The sequence below is a fragment of the Meles meles genome, chromosome 20 (genome assembly GCF_922984935.1).
Source record: "Meles meles chromosome 20, mMelMel3.1 paternal haplotype, whole genome shotgun sequence".
NCBI classification, from domain to species: domain Eukaryota; kingdom Metazoa; phylum Chordata; class Mammalia; order Carnivora; family Mustelidae; genus Meles; species Meles meles.
The window spans coordinates 5096221-5113594 of NC_060085.1; the positions used below are offsets into that span (position 1 = coordinate 5096221).

A 17374-nucleotide genomic window follows, 5' to 3' on the forward strand; every position below is an offset into this window, starting at 1 on the left:
CCCTGCCTTCCCGGCCACCGCACCCCCAGGCCCTCGGCTCGGTCCAGCCGCCCGGGGCCGCCCGGGCGTCGCGGAGGTTCCTCAACCTCTCGTCATCTTCCCATCTCGGGGGCCTTTGCGGGAGCCGCTTCCTCCGCCAGGTGTACCCTCCCCTCCCCTTTCCACCCGGTTAATCCAGCGCACCCTGCAGCCGGGGTCCCCTCCGTGCAGAAGCCCCCTCGGAAGCCTCCGACCAGGAGAAGGTCCTCCCGCCGCTCGCTCACTCGCCGGTGCCTGGAGGCATCGCCGCGGTCTGCAGGCGCCACGCCCGGGACGGACGCGTGCGGGAGATTCCGGGACCGACGCGCTCCTCCCCACACGTGGCCACGAGGGGGCGCCGCGCCTCGCCGGCCTCCGGGCGCGATGCCGCGTCCCGCCGGGGCGCAGGGACACCGGGGTCCTGGGGCCTCCCTGCCAGGCTCCCGGGGTGGGCCTCGGCCTCCTCCCAGCTGTGTGGCGCGGAAGGTGACAACCTGTCCGAAATGCCACTTCCTAACCGTCCAGGGGAGACCAGGACGTGGCCTGCTGCTCTCCCGAGATCAGGACACGGACCAACACTTGATGAGTCCCATGTGAGCCGGGCACTGCGGCGAGGGCCCGCACCCCATTTTGTAGGAATGGGGGTCCCCGAAGTAGCAGAGCTCGGGGGGGGGGCATTAAATCCCGAGCTGACACCCCATGTCTGGGAGGTAACAGCTGCCCCTGCGTCCTGGGAACTTCCGCTCGGGATGTGTCCCCCACCTGCCTCCCATGACAGACCCACGTGGCTCCCCGCTGGCCTTTCTAGGGAAAAGGCCGGCAGATGGCAGAGGCGGCTCTGGAAGAGGGGGTTTGCTTAGGGACGCCTGAGCAGACGCTCATCTGAAGTGGTTTCGAAGAGACCTGAGCAGCCCAAATGCTTCCCCGCAGCCGCCTGACCTGGGTGCTGTCTGCCGCAGCCCCTGTCCAGGCGGCTGGAGAAAGGGCCTCTCCCGGGCCTGGCAGCTGCTGCCGTCAGTCGTCGACCTCGCCCTTCGGGCAGGCTCAGAGCCCCAGACAGCCAGCGCCCTCCGCCCCACCACTGCCGGCTGGAGCCCTCTCCCCGCCCCTGGCCCGGCTTCCCTCTCTTGTAGCATGGCCCCTCCCGCTAAAGGAAGTGGGACCGGGGCTGTTCTAAGAGGAACTAGGGCTGGGCGTCTGGTGCAGGAGCAGGAGCAGGGCCATGCCCGAGCCGCCCCCCGGAGCACCCTGAGCCTCTACCCCAGCCACGACCCATCCAGTCCCTCCCCAGGGGCCTGACAGGACACCCCCCCCACCATGGTAAGTCTTTCAAGGGCGGGCCCTGCAGTGCAAGAGTGGGGGTGGGGCGCCGGCCCAAGGTTGGGGTGCCCTGGACACCACCAACCAGAAGGTGGGGCCATGGGGAGGGGCCCAGAGGACCCATGGGGGTCCCTCGCTGCAGCTTCAGGTGCCCCCAGCACCCTTCAGCGGGGACCAAGCTCACATCTGGCAGTGCCAGGATGCGGGAATGACGATGGGGGACCAAGGATGGAGCAGGGACTGAAGGACAGAGGGATGACCGGGCGGGATCACGCGGTATCTGCAGGGACAAGGACAGACCTCTTTCTCAGGGCTTCGGGAACCAGTTTCCAGCCCAGATGGGGTCCCTCATCCTCCCGTGTGGCCTTGGGCAAGTCACTTCCCCTCTCTGGGCCTCGGTTCCCACATATGTCATATTTGGAAGTCAGCTGAGATGTAGAAGGTGTTCGGGGAAACTCTCAGAACTTCAGAGAGCCTGTGGGTTCTGCCGCTCTGAGTCCACAGCTGGGAACAGAGGCTGGGTCGAATGGGCAGTGGGGGGCCGTGGGGGGCAGCGATCGTGTCGCGACATCATGCCTGTGTAGGGGTGGTCTGGTCGTAGCAATCACAGAAACAGGGGACGATGAGACCCAGCACGGCCACTGGTACCGTTCCGAGCAAGGATGGCAAGGGATACTCTATGGCCAAAGGTGTCATCCGCCCCCTCCCCCGGGTGAGGCTGAGATCTGATGATGGTTACGGTGAAAGGGGTCAGGAGACTGTCACTGTCATGGGTCTAGACCCAGAAGCATCATGACACATTAAGAGAGAGCCCGGGCGGGCTCAAAAGTTTGCACCCACTGCTCCATGCATCTGTAAGCCACTTCAGCTTTCATTTTTCGTCAGTCCGTCAAGGACAGCATGTGGCTGGGACAGTCACAGAGCCAGGGGTGACCAATTGCAGTGCTCCCAGAGTTGCAGCAGGCAGCTGGCCAAGGTGGAGGCAGGGGCTAGACCAAGAGGCAGGGATCGGGTTAGGCTGAGAGAGAACCTCTCCTGACTTCGGAAAGCCCAGGACACGCTGGGCATGGGCATCGCTGGCCAAGGACCTCGCTGGGTAACTCACAAGGCAGACCATCCTCTAGAGTTCCGGGCTTGGGATGGGAATTCTTCGAAGACGAAGCCAAGCCAGAGGGGCTCAGGAGTTCAGATGGGCAGACTTGGATCAAAAGAACACAGGAAATGATTTGTTACTTGAAAGAAAAAGAGCCCCTCCCAAGGAAGCCGTGTGAACTGCTTAGTCAATGTTTTGCTCGGCTGATGGGCTGTAGGAGGGGAGATACTCCCCCAAGAGGACCACGGAGGGGGCAAAAAAGAGCAGACCCCATCCACGAGGCTAATCCTTGCTTCCTGGAGGGATGACGACGAGTGCCAGGAAGAGCGTGGGAAGATTCAGTGGAACGATGCTCCTGAAGAGCTTTACAGAGCCCCTCTACAGTCACCATCACTGCAGGTGATTCTCATTCATTGCTGGAGTTAGCGATGGCACTGGGCAGAGGTGACTCATCCTCGGTCGCCGCTGAACGATGGTTGTTGGGCTGTTGGTGCTGCTGGTGGTGACGGTGCTCGCTGGCATCCGTTGTTGCAAGTTGGCGGTGACCGTGATTCTCATGGGTGTGCTGGTGGTGGTGACGGCTGCTTTCGGTGCCGGCTAGTGTGGGATGTTTGCGGTCGGTGGCGGGTCATTGTCGGGGTGGATCCGCAGAACGATGGCGGTTGGTGGGGGCGGGGGGTGAAGTTAAGGGTGACCGTTTGTAAACTACAGACCAAAAAAGCAGGGAGACCTTTGATGTGGCTGCTTAGTCCGCAGCCAGCAGCCGTGGGGATGGACAGAGAAGGCTGTTGGCCAAGAGAGAGGTGGGGAGGACTCTAGAAGGACAGGGGTCCCCACCTGTCTCCTCCAGTCAGGCCAAAACTGAGAGCTCTTCCTCCACGAGAGGGGGGACCTCAAGAGCCTTTGGAGGCAAGGATGCTGTTTGCACAGTGCAGGGAGGCAGGGTGCGGCCCCGGAACCCCACTGAGATGGGGGAGGACAGGACCAAGGGTGCACAGACACACCGGGGTGTGGGCTGGGGGGGCAGGAGCTGGGGGCCAGCCCCAGCAGCTTCTGCCAGGGCAGCTTCACATCTGCTCCCTGCTTGTGACCACAGCTCGCGGGACCCCAACGAGGAAGGAAGTGGCTGTTTCGTTGTTCTTTCCAGTCTGGGGCTCTTCTCATCAGCACCCAGGAGCAGGGAGGCCAAAGCAGCTAGGGCAAATTGCAAAAGCCCGCGCTTCTAGCCCCTCCCCCTGGCCTTGCAGGCAGAGCCCGTGGGACCAGCCAGCTTCAGGCTACTGCTGCTGGGCACGGTGAGGATGGCTCCCGTTTCCGCTTCCCAAGCCTGACCTTGTTGGATCCGCACGGCTAGCTGCCCCATGAGGCCTACAGCCCTCAGTGTTCCCATTTTCCCAACGAGGAAATAGCCATCACTGTTTCCAGATGAGGAAATAACCTTCCCTTCCAGGGAGGGTCAGTGAGCTGCTGTAAAGCCCAAAAGTGGCAAAGGATGTCAACTCAGTGACTCCTAAGGTCACGCTTTCATCAGCTACCTTGACCTGCAACCTCCCGATCCTCCCTGAAAGATGAGGGGCCATGGGGGCTTGGGGGTGCTGACCCCCACATGCCCCAGGCTGCCCATCCCTCCGGCCTCATTTGGATCTGGAATCTCCACCCCCAAAGAAACAGGAAGCTCCCCTCCCCCTGCCTTCTGCCTTAGACTGGGGGTGGGGGGGTCTCTCTGAAGAGCCAAAGTTAGAAGCTACCTCCCACCTCCCACTCTAGCCCTGACTGTCTTTCACAAGAGCCCCATCAGGTTGAGTCATACTTGGCTTGTGGTCAACTGTGACCACAACATCTTCATTGCATCCCCACCCCTAAGAAAGGGACTCAGAAATTCAGTTTCAACTTGATCTAGGAGACTTGGGAGTCACAGGGAGATGGGTACTCGTGCTACGGGACAGTCTCGTCCCCGTGGTACCTCATTCAGTCCCTCACTCCCTCAACAACCATCCATCCGCCAGCTCCTATATCCTCTGTCACTGATCACCTCCGCTAAATGCTCTTGGGGCCACCAGCTGCCATGTCCTGAGGCTTCCAGCTCACCTCCTCTCTGCACGGGCTCCCTGACTCCTCTCAGAGAACGAGTGGAGGAGGTTTATTATGGAATCCATTTTACAGATGGGAAAAGAGAGGCTTGGAGAAGTGAGGCGGCCTCCCCAAGATCACAGAGTCAGTCAGCTGTCAAGCCGAGCCTCACACCCCGCTGGTTCCATGCCAAAATTCTTGACTGTCTCTCCATACACTGTACTCCCTTGAGCAACACCCTCTCTCTCTCTCTACCACAAACAACACATGGTTTTTGTCCTCACAAGGGGCTAGGACTAGACCTGGAGGTTCCAGGTCCCCCGCTGGCAGGACACAGAGAGACAGAATGGCGGGGGCGGCAAGGGGCAGAGGGCCACTCAGCTGGCTGGGGGAAGAAGAAAGGGACAAGAAGAGGAACCAAGTCCTTGGGGCCAAGAGAACCAGCCAGACGCAGCCAGCTTTGGGACCTCTGACCTCAGAGAAAGGAAGTGGCCTTGAGCTTCGGCCCAGCTTGACACGCCCAGGAGCGTAGAGACTGGACTGACCCACGGGGGAAACTCTAGACAGGGCCAATCTAGTCTCTGCCCCACCTTCCTCTGATCCGAAGCACCAACCCCAGCCCCCTCCGACCTGGACAGGGCTAAGGGCGACAGACTCTACCATCCTCCTCCAGGTCTTCCCTTCCTGCTGTGCGACCTTGGAGAGGACAAAGAACCTCTCTGTGTTGTAGTGTTCTCTTCCACAAAGTGGACCTCGGCGCCGCACTGATCTCAGCGTGATAAATGAGGTCAGTCGCGGAGGAAGCGGAGACCAGTGTGGCACACAGTCCCTGCCAGGGGGCTGTTACCTATTGTTGTGATGGGTGTTGGTTGCCATAGTTACCACGGGAAGGCCCGCGCCTCAGAGGTCTCCAGAGAGAGGATCCGCTTCCTGTTTCCTCCCATCAGCAGCCCCCACTTCCCCACCCCACGCTGTTGACTCAGAGAAGGGGCAGACCCCCCCCCCACCTGCAGCCCCTGAATGACACCAGTCCATGAAGGTATCACTCCTCTCCCAGATTTCATCCTCTCTTCTCACCAACACGCTCTGGTCTCCCCATCTTAAGAACAGGAAACCTGCTCCCTGAACCCTCCTCTCCCCACAGCATCTTTCCTTCTTCCCCTTCTCAGCTAGACCATCTGAAAGCCATCCTTACTCTCTGTCTACACCTCCTGACCTCCCAAACTGACTTCTGGCTGAGGTCGCCAGGGCTCTCCCCTGGGGGCCCCTCTGAGCCTCCAGGGAGCTGGATACTTTCAGTAGCTCGGGGATCCAGTTGATGGCTCCCTGCGTCTCCCAACTGGCCCCTGTCATCTCCGGGTCTCACGGCTCCTGGCTGCCTCCAACCTCCCAGCTGACGCCCTGCTCAGACTCTGTCTTGGACATCCTCTCCGACCCCTGCACCGTGCTGCTCCCACAGCTTTGCCCTCCCCAGCGCCCTTCCCACCGCACCCTGGGGTTCTTGGTGCATCCCACCCAGCACCCCCTTCTTGTAACGGACCCCTTGGCAGGCCCCCTGGAAACCCCAAACTGAAATTCACAGACAGTGAAACACACCAACTCCCATTGTTTCAAAAATAATGCGATCTCCTCTAATGCAGAGGAGAAAGTCACTTGGAAGAAAATAGGCACGTAAAGATGAAAATGCTCAGGCCAGTGGCCCACAAATGCCCACCGGAGCCCCCAGGTGCTCACGCCGGGACACGGGAGCATCTCAATGAGCCGATGCCGAGTGACGGAGGCATCAGTCACGCTAATACCATGAGCAGCGTGAGCTTCCAAAATGCCGAACGAGTCTCAGTACAATCTTAGTAACACTAAAAACTCTCTTGGGTAGTCTGGAACATGGAGTGGGTGTCAGCCGTACAAAACATACTGCTTTTCTGATAGACCTAAAATAGAATTTGATCTTAGGTTCCAGTGATTATAAACAGTTTTGTCACTTACATAAACAGCTGGTGGGGTGGAGCGGGGGTGGCGGTCAGGGGGATAATTTATGGACGGATCTGGCACCTGCAACCCACTTGAAATGCCAGCCAGTCCCCATCCCCAGACAACCGAAAACGCTGCCACAATTCTTAGAGTGTCCCCAGGAGCCCCGCTGAGAATTCCCCAAGCTGCTGACAATCAAGCCTGAGTTCCTTCGCTGGACATTCAAGGCCCTTAGGGACCTGGCCCAGGTTGACCTCCCCTCATTCATTCACGGGCCGTCCCCCTCCTCCACTTGGTCATTCAAATGTGCAGCCGGGCCCTGCCTGAGCCCCTGCCCTCGGGACCTTGCACACCAAAGACGCAGCCAACGAGCAGGGTGCCCAGCACATGGACAGGGCTGCGGTGCAGGGCCCTGGGGGCTGTGGGGGTCCAGAGGAAACCTCCACCTGGCTGGGGGTTGGGGAGGGCTTCTTACAGGACGTGTCACCTGAGCCAAGTGGGAAGGCCACACTGGCAGGGACCAGGCAGGCAGGGGGTTCCGAGCTGAGACCCGAGCACCGGCAAAGCGCAGCAGCGCCTGGGGCAGGGACTGAAAGTGTCTCCCTGGGGGCCGATGTTAGCAGCGCACGGGGAAAAACCTTTGGTGGAATGGATGGGTGGGAACGTGACAGGAAGCTACAGGCGGCTTCTCAGCCCCAGAGCGACGAGGCCAGATTTGCCACATGAGAAAACTGCCGGTGACAGCTCAGGCTGGAAGCACTTTGGGGGGGGCCGAGCCCTCACCCCCCACCACGCTCCCTCGTCTGCTCTCGGCTCCTGCTTCGGCACCTCCACACTGCCTGGCGCGCCTCTTCTCCCAGCTCTCGAGAAGCCCTTCTTGGCTTTCGAGTCCCAGCCCAAAACACCCCGTGGGGCCCAGCCACTTGTGGGTTTGGACGGAAGAGCCTGGCCTTTGCTGTCAGACGCGAATCCCACACCCTCAGAGAGACAACCGAGCTGGGTCCGTAGTCAAGGGTCAAACCCTTCTGGAGCCTCCGCTTCTGATCGTAGATGTCCCTGAGCTGCCGTAAGGACTGCTGGTGATGCGACCTTCCCCCCTGCACCCCCCCCCCGGGCTCTGAGCACGTCGTAGGCACCCGGTGAAAGCTAATTCTGTCCAGGGCCACTCTGCCCGGGGCCCATCCTCACAACTCCCTGGGCTGGAGAGGGGCGCAGGACCCTCACCCCACTTTGGAGTTTGCGCCCCAGAGCAGTTTACTCCTTCCCATTAACCCTGGAAAGAGAGGCTGCTTCTCCCATTATACAGATGAGGCCACTGAGGCTCAGAGCTGTGTTGGATCACCCCAACTAGACTGGAAGCCAGAGCTACGCCCCACCAAAAACTGGCCTCATTTAATGTCTGTGGGCATTCCTCAAGGAACCCCTCTCTGGAATTGCCCAGGGACCCCAGGAAACGCTGGCCTCTCCTCCTGCCTCTGTCCCACGCTGCCCCTCCTGCCCCATGCCTGCCTGCCTGCGTCCTCTCTGCCCAGCCACCACTCCTGGAATCTGCGTGGCAGACGCTGGTCAGCTCTCAGGACTTGCCTCTGATTCCCAGCATCCTTTGCTCTGGGGGTGTCCCCCGAAGCTGGGCTTCTTTCTTTGACCCTGTTCCTCATCCATCCATCAGGTCATCCCTTCTAGAGCTGAGAAAGGACTCAGTCCCAGTCCCTGCCCTCCAAGAGCTCCTGGGCTGAGAATGACGGGCTTCCTGGAGGAGGCACACTGTATGTAGGGCACAAGCACGCCTGCCAGGCAAGCTCGGGGCCTCAGACTCCTCCGTGGCAGGAGTACACCGAACTGAGAGCGCCTGAGGCAGCCATTCTGTTTAAGTGTCTGAGACACTACATGAGCGGAAAAGTAAGGCTGAAAAGAGAAAACATTCCAGGCAGGCTTCCTGGAGGAGGGGTCTTTTGGGGGAGGAGCCTGTGTTTGAGTCTTCTCCCGGGGGCCTAAGGAAAGTCTAACCTGATTTAAAAAAAAAAAAAAAAAAAAACTGAGGGAGAAAATGAGAAGGGAAAGTGGCGGGGGCAGAGGAGCAGGGTAACAGCACAGAGGACAGAGGTCGCAGCCAGGACAAGCTCGGATGTGTGACCATGAGGGAGGAAGAGAGGAGGAGGAAGGAGGCCACCAAGAGGTGGAAAGGTGGGTGGCAGGTCAAATGCCATGCAGAAATCAGGGACTCAGCAGGAGCCTGGGCAGGGAGAGGGGGCTGGTGAAGTGAGGGGCGCAGAGTCCGAAGGAGAAGTGAGAAGAAGGGTGAGTCCACCCCCAAACTAGCCTCCCCCCCCCCGACCTCCTTCTCCCCTCCCACAGCCACCGGAGCCCCAAGCACACTCTGTCCCCCTGAGCCTGGCATCACAGTGTCCTCTGTGACAGAGGGACACTAGGTGGAGGGTTGAGAGGACAGAGCCCCCTCCTCTAGGGCAGGGAGCCCAGACTCCAGAATGCCCACCTCTCCTGGTGTCCCCGCATCGGGGAAGGAGGCTGGCAGGTGGCTGAGGGGAGGCAGAACCGGAAGGTGGTGATGGAGGTGAGCTGGGCTGGGGAGGCTGAGGCACCAGCCCAGCCCCACCCCCCAAAGCGGCTCACTCCCACCGGCCACCCCCCCCCCAGGGCAGCAAGGAGCGCTTCCACTGGCAGAGCCATAACGTGAAGCAAAGCGGCGTGGACGACATGGTGCTGCTGCCCCAGATCACGGAGGACGCCATCGTGGGCAACCTGCGCAAACGCTTCATGGACGACTACATCTTTGTACCCCGGGCCGTGGGCAGAGTGATGGAGACAGGGACGGGAGCGCGACCGACCGGTGGAGGGAGGGACAGCACGTGGATGAACGCAGGGAAGGGCGGGAGAGAGACTGCAGCGTGGAAGGGAGCGACAGAGGCCTGAACAAATGAGCAGAGGGAGGGATGGGCCGTGAAAGCACCAGCTGGGAGGAGGGGACAGATGGAGGGACAGCAGAGCTCTGCTCTGGGGAGGCTGGGGACCCCCCTGTTCCCTCTGCCCCGGGGTAGTTCAGCCACAGCACATACCATCTCACCCTTCTGGACCCGGCCCTGTTTTCCCGAAGAGACCCAGAGCACATCAGAGTATCTCCATCTCTTGCTCTGAGCAATGGGGCCCTGGAGGCCCCCGGGGATTAGGATTTAGGGGACAGGGACCCATGAGGAACGAAGCCAGCCAGAACACTGCACAGCCCTTAACGGCACCCCAGACCTACATCGGCTCCGTGCTCATCTCCGTAAACCCCTTCAAGCAGATGCCTTACTTCACTGACCGCGAGATCGACCTCTACCAGGGCGCAGTAAGACTGGGGCCAGGTGGGAGGCACGGCCCAGGGACCCCCAGCCTCCAGCCCTGGGCTAAGAGCTCACCTTCCCCACCAGGCTCAGTACGAGAATCCCCCGCACATCTACGCCCTCACGGACAACATGTATCGCAACATGCTCATTGACTGTGAGAACCAGTGTGTTATCATCAGGTATGGAGAGGGCCCCACACCCTCCTGCCCAGGCCCCGCAACAGCCTCACCAGCTTAGGGAGCTTTGCTCAGAGTTCCTGACCCAAACAGAGCCTTACTGTCCCTCTCTGCCCCGGCCCTGCTTTACTTTCCTTGTCACCCCGACCCATGATATATTTATTCATCCATTCTATTATTGTCCATCTGTCCGTTCCAAATGTCCACTCTGAGATGGCAGGGATTTTTGTCTGTCTTGTTCACTATTGTTTCCCTAGAACCTAGTATGGTAGTGAAGGAAGGAAGGAAGGAAGGAAGGATGAATGAATGAATGAATGAATGAATGATCAGGCACTAGAAAGGGCACTTACCCTCCCCCCAACCCTCTCTCCCTGCTGGCTGCTGATCATTCTTTCCTTCACTCACCCCCAGTGGAGAGAGTGGAGCTGGGAAGACCGTGGCAGCCAAATACATCATGGGCTACATCTCCAAGGTGTCTGGCGGGGGCGAGAAAGTCCAGGTGAGGGGAGATCAGAAGGATGGGCTGGGTCTCCCCAGCAGCACGGTAATCAACCCCCGCAACCACCTACCTCGTCCTGATCTCTTCCCATCTCCACCTGCCTCTGCCCCCCAGCATGTGAAGGATATCATTCTGCAATCAAACCCACTGCTGGAGGCCTTTGGCAACGCCAAGACTGTGCGCAACAACAATTCCAGCCGCTTTGTGAGTCTGCAGCCCCACACATACAAACACACAAACACCTGTGTTCCTGATAGCATAGGAATTCCCTGCTCCTTGGTGGGAGACTCACTTCCTGCTCATGGGAGACTCACTTCCTGCTTATGGTCCTTCTGAAAAAGATTCCCCCACCAGCCGAACTGTCGAAGCCTTGACTTGTCTGTGTAACATTCTTAAATATTTTCCTGGCTGCAACCATGCTACATCGGTTCCTGTTCACAGTTCAGTTCCCAATTTATTCTCTCATTCATCCTTTTCCTCAACAAATTGTTCTTGGGCTCCTTCTTTGTGTCGGGTGTTAGTGCTGAGCCTAATGGATGACAGAATAGTCACCAGATCTGGATTTACAGTCTGATTCTGTCAGTATTTAGATTTGTGGCTTGGAAAAAAAAAAAAAATGTTTCAGCAGCTTGAACCTCTTGAGGCTCCTGTTTTCTCATCCATAAAATGGGGATGATGTTAATACCCATCTGGCAGACCTCAGTAATTCCAGTACAATACCTACACATGAAATGGTTTAACAAATTCCATGCACTAATAAGATGTTTTATTCTCCTAAGTATTATTAATTATAATTTTATTTCTAACATATTGATCATGTAATCGTATTTTAAGTATTTTCCTCAACATTTTATTCTTAAAAATGTAATGGGGCTGGGGCACCTGGGTGGCTCAGTTGGTTAAGCAACTGCCTTTGGCTCAGGTCATGATCCTGGAGTTCCCAGATCAAGTCCCACATCGGGCTCCCTGCTCGGCAGGGAGTCTGCTTCTCCTGCTGACCCCTCTCCTCATGCTCTCTCTCTCTCTCATTAATAAATAAAAAAAAATTTTTTTTAATGTAATGGGGCACCTGGAGGGCTCAGTCAGTTGGGCATCCGACTCTTGATTTCATGAGTCTGGGGCCTTTCTTGGGCTCCATACTGGATGTGGAGCCTATTTTAAAAAAAAATAATTAAAGCACAGAAAAATTGGGAGAATGGTATAGTGAACACCTGCTGCTCGTCTCCGAGAGTCTATCATTAACATTTTGCTCTACTTGCTTTATCATATCTCCATCTGTTCATTTTTTTTTTTTTAAATAAGCTCCACACCCACTGTGGGGCTTGAACTCACAACCCTGAGATTTAAGAGTCACCTGCTCCACCAACCGAGCCAGCAGGCACTCCTACCTATCTTTTTTTTTTTTTTTTGATGCATTAGAGAGTAAATTGCAGACACCTTACTTTCCGCCTCACCATCACCTCGGCATGTGGATCCTTAATTCAAATCCAATATAAATTTTCATTGCTCTTTCACTTCTTTTAAAGTAAAATTTGCATATGGCAAAACACGTAAATCTCAAGTGGACCATTCACTGAGTTTGGGAAAATGCGTCTGTGCTACCAAAGCCCTATCAATGCACGGAACATCACCCTCTCTCCAAAAGTTCCCTCCCTTTTAAGTCAATCTCTAATCCCACCTCACCCCAGAAGCAAACACTCCTCTGGATCTTTTCCCTTTTTTTCCACCATAGATTAGTTTCAGCTGTTCTAGAACTTTATATAAATGGATTCACACAGTATATGTTTTCAAACTACTGATATGATATACACACAAAAACGTGGATGAACCTCCAAAACATAATGTTTTATACTATTTTATTGTACCAGAGACTAAGTGTAGGTCTTGTATTACAGGTGTCTGTGTAGTGGGATGATGTAATGTGTATCGTCATTGCATGACAGTGGCAAAAAGGAACAAGTAAGGGGGCTTCTCTGCCCTCCAACCTCTAGCCAGAGTAGAACCCAGATATTGTCCGAGACCAAAGAAGGGACTTGTGGGGCTCTCGCTCTGGGCTCAGGGACAACCTGTGAGAGACAGCCAGGATCACTAAAACCAGCAGCAGCCTGCAGAGACACGGAGGTCTCTGTGTTGTGGTCAAAGGACCAGGAAAGTGGTCAACAGAGAAGAGTGGGGGTCACGTGGGCAAGACGGGGAAAGAGGCTGGGCTCCTAAGACCCATCCTCAACCCCCCCCACCGACTGCACCCCCAGAGACCCTGGGCGCCTCACCTGGCTCTCTCGGCTTCAGGGCAAGTACTTTGAGATCCAGTTCAGTCGTGGTGGGGAGCCGGACGGGGGCAAGATCTCCAACTTCCTGCTAGAGAAATCGCGTGTGGTCATGCAGAACGAAAATGAGAGGAACTTCCACATCTACTATCAGGTGCAAGGAAAGGGGCCGTGAGGCTGGGCCAAGGGAGAGCCAAGGGGAGACGGTGGGAGGGTCAGGGTCCAGGAGGCTAGGACAGTGAGGACTGGGGGATCACAAGGGCGACGCCACTCCGACACCAGATGCATGAGCATTGCTCGCCCTCCAGCTGCTGGAAGGAGCCTCCCAGGAGCAGCGGCAAAACCTGGGGCTCATGACCCCCGACTACTATTACTACCTCCAGTCGGACACCTACAAGGTGGATGGCACCGATGACCAGAGCGACTTCAATGAGACTTTGGTGAGCCGTGATCCCTACTCTAGAAAGCCAAGGCCCAGAGAGGGGCGGGAACTTGCCTCGGGTCACACAGCAAGTGGGTGAAATAGGCAAGACGGGGCTCCAGGTGTCCTGACTCCCTGCGTCCGTGCTGTGGTCCCAGAGCCTAACTCAGGAGGGCAGGACGGAGGTGGCGATCCGTGGTACAGGTTCTGCCCCTGTTGTGCCTGCAGAATGCCATGCAGGTCATCGGGATCCCGCCCAACGTCCAGCAGCTGGTCCTGCAGCTGGTGGCGGGAATCTTGCACTTGGGAAACATCAGCTTCTGTGAGGATGGGAATTACGCCCGGGTAGAGAGTGTGGACCGTGAGTGTGGGTGCTGGGGACGGCGGGGTGGATGGGTGTGTCCAAACTGCTTCCTCCTCTTTGGGCCCCAGGAGGGTAAGCACCCACGAGGACACAAAGGGGGAGGGATGGAAACACCCCCAGGAGGCCCCAGAGCCTAACCGGCCACCCTCTTTCCCCCCAACCCTGGCAGTGCTGGCCTTTCCCGCCTACCTGCTGGGCATCGACAGCGGGCGGCTACAGGAGAAGCTCACCAGCCGCAAGATGGACAGCCGCTGGGGTGGACGCAGTGAATCTATTGACGTGACCCTCAACGTGGAGCAGGCGGCCTACACCCGCGACGCCCTGGCCAAGGGGCTCTATGCCCGTCTCTTCGACTTTCTTGTGGAGGTGAGAGGGGCTGGGGCCAGGGAGCGGGAGGGGCCCTGCTCCAGAGCGCCCTGGGCTTGGACCAGCCAGGTGGGGAAGGCAGGCACCGATGTGTCAAGGTCAAGCGCAATGACAATATTGTAGGAGCCAACATTACAGAACACTTGGCCTCCACCAACTCCACCAGGACTGTTCTAAATGTTTCTGCATGCATCAGTTTAATGCCCTTATAAAGCCCTACAGAGTAGTGGCCATCATTACCCCCATTTAAAGATGGGAATATCGAGGTGCAGAACGGTTAAGAGGCCAAGCGAGCTCCCGAGGTAGGAACCCAGATGTTCTTTTTTTGTTTTTTTTTTAAGATTTTATTTATTCATTTGACAGACAGAGATCACAAGTAGGCAGAGAGGCAGGCAGAGAGAGAGAGAGGAGGAAGAAGGCTCCCTGCTGAGCAGAGAGCCCGATGCAGGGCTCGATCCCAGGACCCGGGGATCATGACCCGAGCTTAAGGCAGAGGCTTTAACCCACTGAGCCACCCAGGCGCCCCTGAACCCAGATGTTCTAACACCTGGGTTTGTCATGCAGGTGACAGGGGACGGGGGGGCAGAGAGCTGGAGAAGGCAGGAGAGGAGTTGGCATCAGAGGACACAGCCTGGGAATGCGGTTAAGAGCACACACAGAGGGGGACACGCTGGCGCTCACCCACTGTCCCCGTCCCCACTGCAGGCCATCAACCGTGCTATGCAGAAGCCCCAGGAGGAGTACAGTATCGGTGTGCTCGACATCTATGGCTTTGAGATCTTCCAGGTATGGCCTCTGCTCCCCAGCCTGCACCCGGTGCCTCCCTGAGCCTCCCGGGGTGACTCCGTGGCCCCAGGAGCCTCCAGCACCAGCCCACTGATGGCGACACCCTTGGCCTCCCTTGGCAGAGAAACGGCTTTGAGCAGTTCTGCATCAACTTTGTCAACGAGAAGCTGCAGCAAATCTTTATCGAACTCACCCTGAAAGCTGAGCAGGTGGGCAGGGGGAACCAGGAGGCCAGGGACACTGGGGGTGGGGGCAGGACCAGGAAGTCTGCTGAGCCCCCTGGGGAACCCCCACCAAGCCTCCCATCCTCACCCAGCCTCCCATCCTCACCTCTCTCTGCGGACCTGTCCGCATCAGAGCCCCACCAGGAAATTTCCTATGGAAGCAGTTCCGTGCCTCTAAAGCTTTGACAAGGGCTGGGGCACAGCCTCCTTGGTCATTCCGTCAATGATTATTTATTGAGCACCTGCTATTTGCCAGACACTGTTCGCAGTGCTGGTGAGACTGCCATGCAAGAGAGGAATGAAAATTCCTGCTGTTTTCATCCAACCCATTCCGCAAAAACAGAGCCTGAGGCAAGGATTCAGTACAAATATCAGGAAAGGAGTGAAGAAGTGGGAGACTTATTAAAAAAAAAAAAATAGTTGGGGAGGTGGGCACCTGGGTGGCTCAGACGGTTAAGCACCCAACTCCTGATCTCAGCTCAGGTCAGGATCTCAGGATCCTAGGATCGAGCTCCACATCGGGCATCTGCTTGGGGTTCTCTCTGTCTCTCCCTCTGCCCTTCCCTCTGCAACAGGCAGAGGAGGAAGCAGGCTCCCCACTGAGCAAGGAGCCCAATGCTGGGACTCATCCCAGGACCCTGGGACCATGACCTGAGCCGAAGGCAGACACTTAACCAACTGAGCCATCCAGGCATCCCAATAAATGAATCTTTTTTAAAAGGGGGGGGGGCAGAATAGGGTGTATTGATGAGCAGGCTACACCGCAGGCAATTGGGGCCAATTTCCGCTGAGCCCTGGGGGACACTCTAGCAGGGAACTCAGGGTTAGCCCACCCCAGAAGCAATGGAGCCAGGATATTCATGCACCGGCTCCTGTCTGTCTGTGGCCAAGGGCAGGGCAGGGCGGCTATTCCAGTCGGCCCCACTGATGATGAGGGCGATGTGATGGGGAGATATGGGGTGACACCCATCACACCTCCCTCACCCACCCTTGTGAAGCATGCATCTAGAAACCCGCGCATCCTTGCCCAGACCCCCACCCCCACCCCGGCTGCTTTGCCGCCCCCAGGAGGAGTACGTGCAGGAGGGCATCCGCTGGACCCCCATCCAGTACTTCAACAACAAAGTGGTCTGCGACCTCATTGAAAACAAGCTGGTGAGGACCTGCCCGGCTCCCGGCGTCCTGCTGGGTCTGGAGCTGGTCCTGGGAGAGGAGGGGGTGGGTTAGCGCCCCTTCCCCATCCCGCTCTGCCCGGGAGCACACGGAAACACCCCGACGGCCTCCTCATCCACCCTCTCGGCCCACCGCTGGTCTTGTCCGCTCAGCGAACCTTCCCCAGCTCGGCCCGCGCAGGGACAGAGGTGTCAGTCCTGGGAGGTCCCCCACCAGGTCGTCCCCGTCTGGGGAACAGAAAGCAGCATGGATCCTTCAGGGGCTCCTCGCCCCGTTCTGCCCCCCAGCAGGCTTCCAGCACAGCCCCCCACACCGCCAGCACCCCCACTTTGGCTCTTGTATTTGGATCTCGTCGCTTGCTTGCCCTGCCGCCTCCACATCCTCCCAGTTCGGGGTAGGGGCGGGGCCCGGCCAGGCTGAGCCGCGGCCCCTCTCCCCCGCCCGCAGAGCCCCCCGGGCATCATGAGCGTCCTGGACGACGTGTGCGCCACCATGCACGCCACCGGCGGCGGCGCCGACCAGACCCTGCTGCAGAAGCTGCAGGCGGCCGTGGGGACCCACGAGCACTTCAACAGCTGGAGCTCGGGCTTCGTCATCCACCACTACGCCGGCAAGGTGCGCCCCTGCCCCGCCCCCGCGCGTCCCACCGGGGCGCGGCCTCCCAACCTCCTGCAGCCAGAGCCGCAGGACTCCACGACCCCTTGCCCCAGCCCTCCCACCGACCCCCAGGAACTGGCCTGCCCCTCCCCCACCATGGTCCTTCAGCTGGGGCTGTGGAAACCCCCACTGCCGCCCCCACCAAGGTCACAGCTGTCTTTGCTAACAGGACAGCTCCGCCTAATAGGACAGAAACTCCCTCCCATTGGCCCCACATTGGGCAGCAGACTCTCACACCCCGATCTGAGCTGCAAACCCCACACACCCCCTGACCCAGGACACAGCCTTCTAACCCAAACTCAAAGACCCCAGGCCCAAGCTGTAAGCCGCGGCCCTCCAAAATGGGCGGGAGCCCCCTGCAGACTCCTACCAGACTATAGAAATCCGCTGGCCTCTGACCCTGGCCACCGTCCTCCTCCCCCACTGACAGGACTGTAGACTCTCCCACTGACCTCAAGTAGCGGCAGACGTCCCCAGGGATCTCCCGGCCCCCACACTGGGCTAGAGCTCCTGTGTTCCTTCAGCCAGGGAATAGCTCCCAGGACTACGGAGAGCCCCCACCTTCGATGCCGACCTAGCCCACAAACCTGACGGGAGACCCCCGTGGACCCCAGCCAGTGCCGGA

At 58.2% G+C, this 17374-nt stretch overlaps 1 protein-coding gene across 2 annotated transcripts in view; it reads left to right on the forward strand.

Annotated features, from left to right (window-relative positions):
* The first annotated feature begins 1185 nt into the window (after positions 1–1185).
* MYO1F (myosin IF) overlaps positions 1186–17374 on the forward strand; it is a 31849-nt gene continuing 15660 nt past the window's right edge. Inside the window, exons 1-14 of one of the 2 annotated variants that reach the window (XM_045991459.1) lie at positions 1186–1338; positions 9128–9265; positions 9729–9818; positions 9901–9995; positions 10404–10491; positions 10606–10695; positions 12781–12912; positions 13067–13198; positions 13408–13540; positions 13713–13909; positions 14615–14695; positions 14818–14904; positions 15988–16074; positions 16540–16707. In XM_045991459.1, coding sequence (XP_045847415.1) covers positions 1336–1338; positions 9128–9265; positions 9729–9818; positions 9901–9995; positions 10404–10491; positions 10606–10695; positions 12781–12912; positions 13067–13198; positions 13408–13540; positions 13713–13909; positions 14615–14695; positions 14818–14904; positions 15988–16074; positions 16540–16707 — 1521 coding nt within the window. In that variant the 5' untranslated portion in view covers positions 1186–1335. The remainder of the gene's footprint in view (positions 1339–9127; positions 9266–9728; positions 9819–9900; positions 9996–10403; positions 10492–10605; positions 10696–12780; positions 12913–13066; positions 13199–13407; positions 13541–13712; positions 13910–14614; positions 14696–14817; positions 14905–15987; positions 16075–16539; positions 16708–17374) is intronic. The other variant, XM_045991460.1, reaches the window with a different exon arrangement.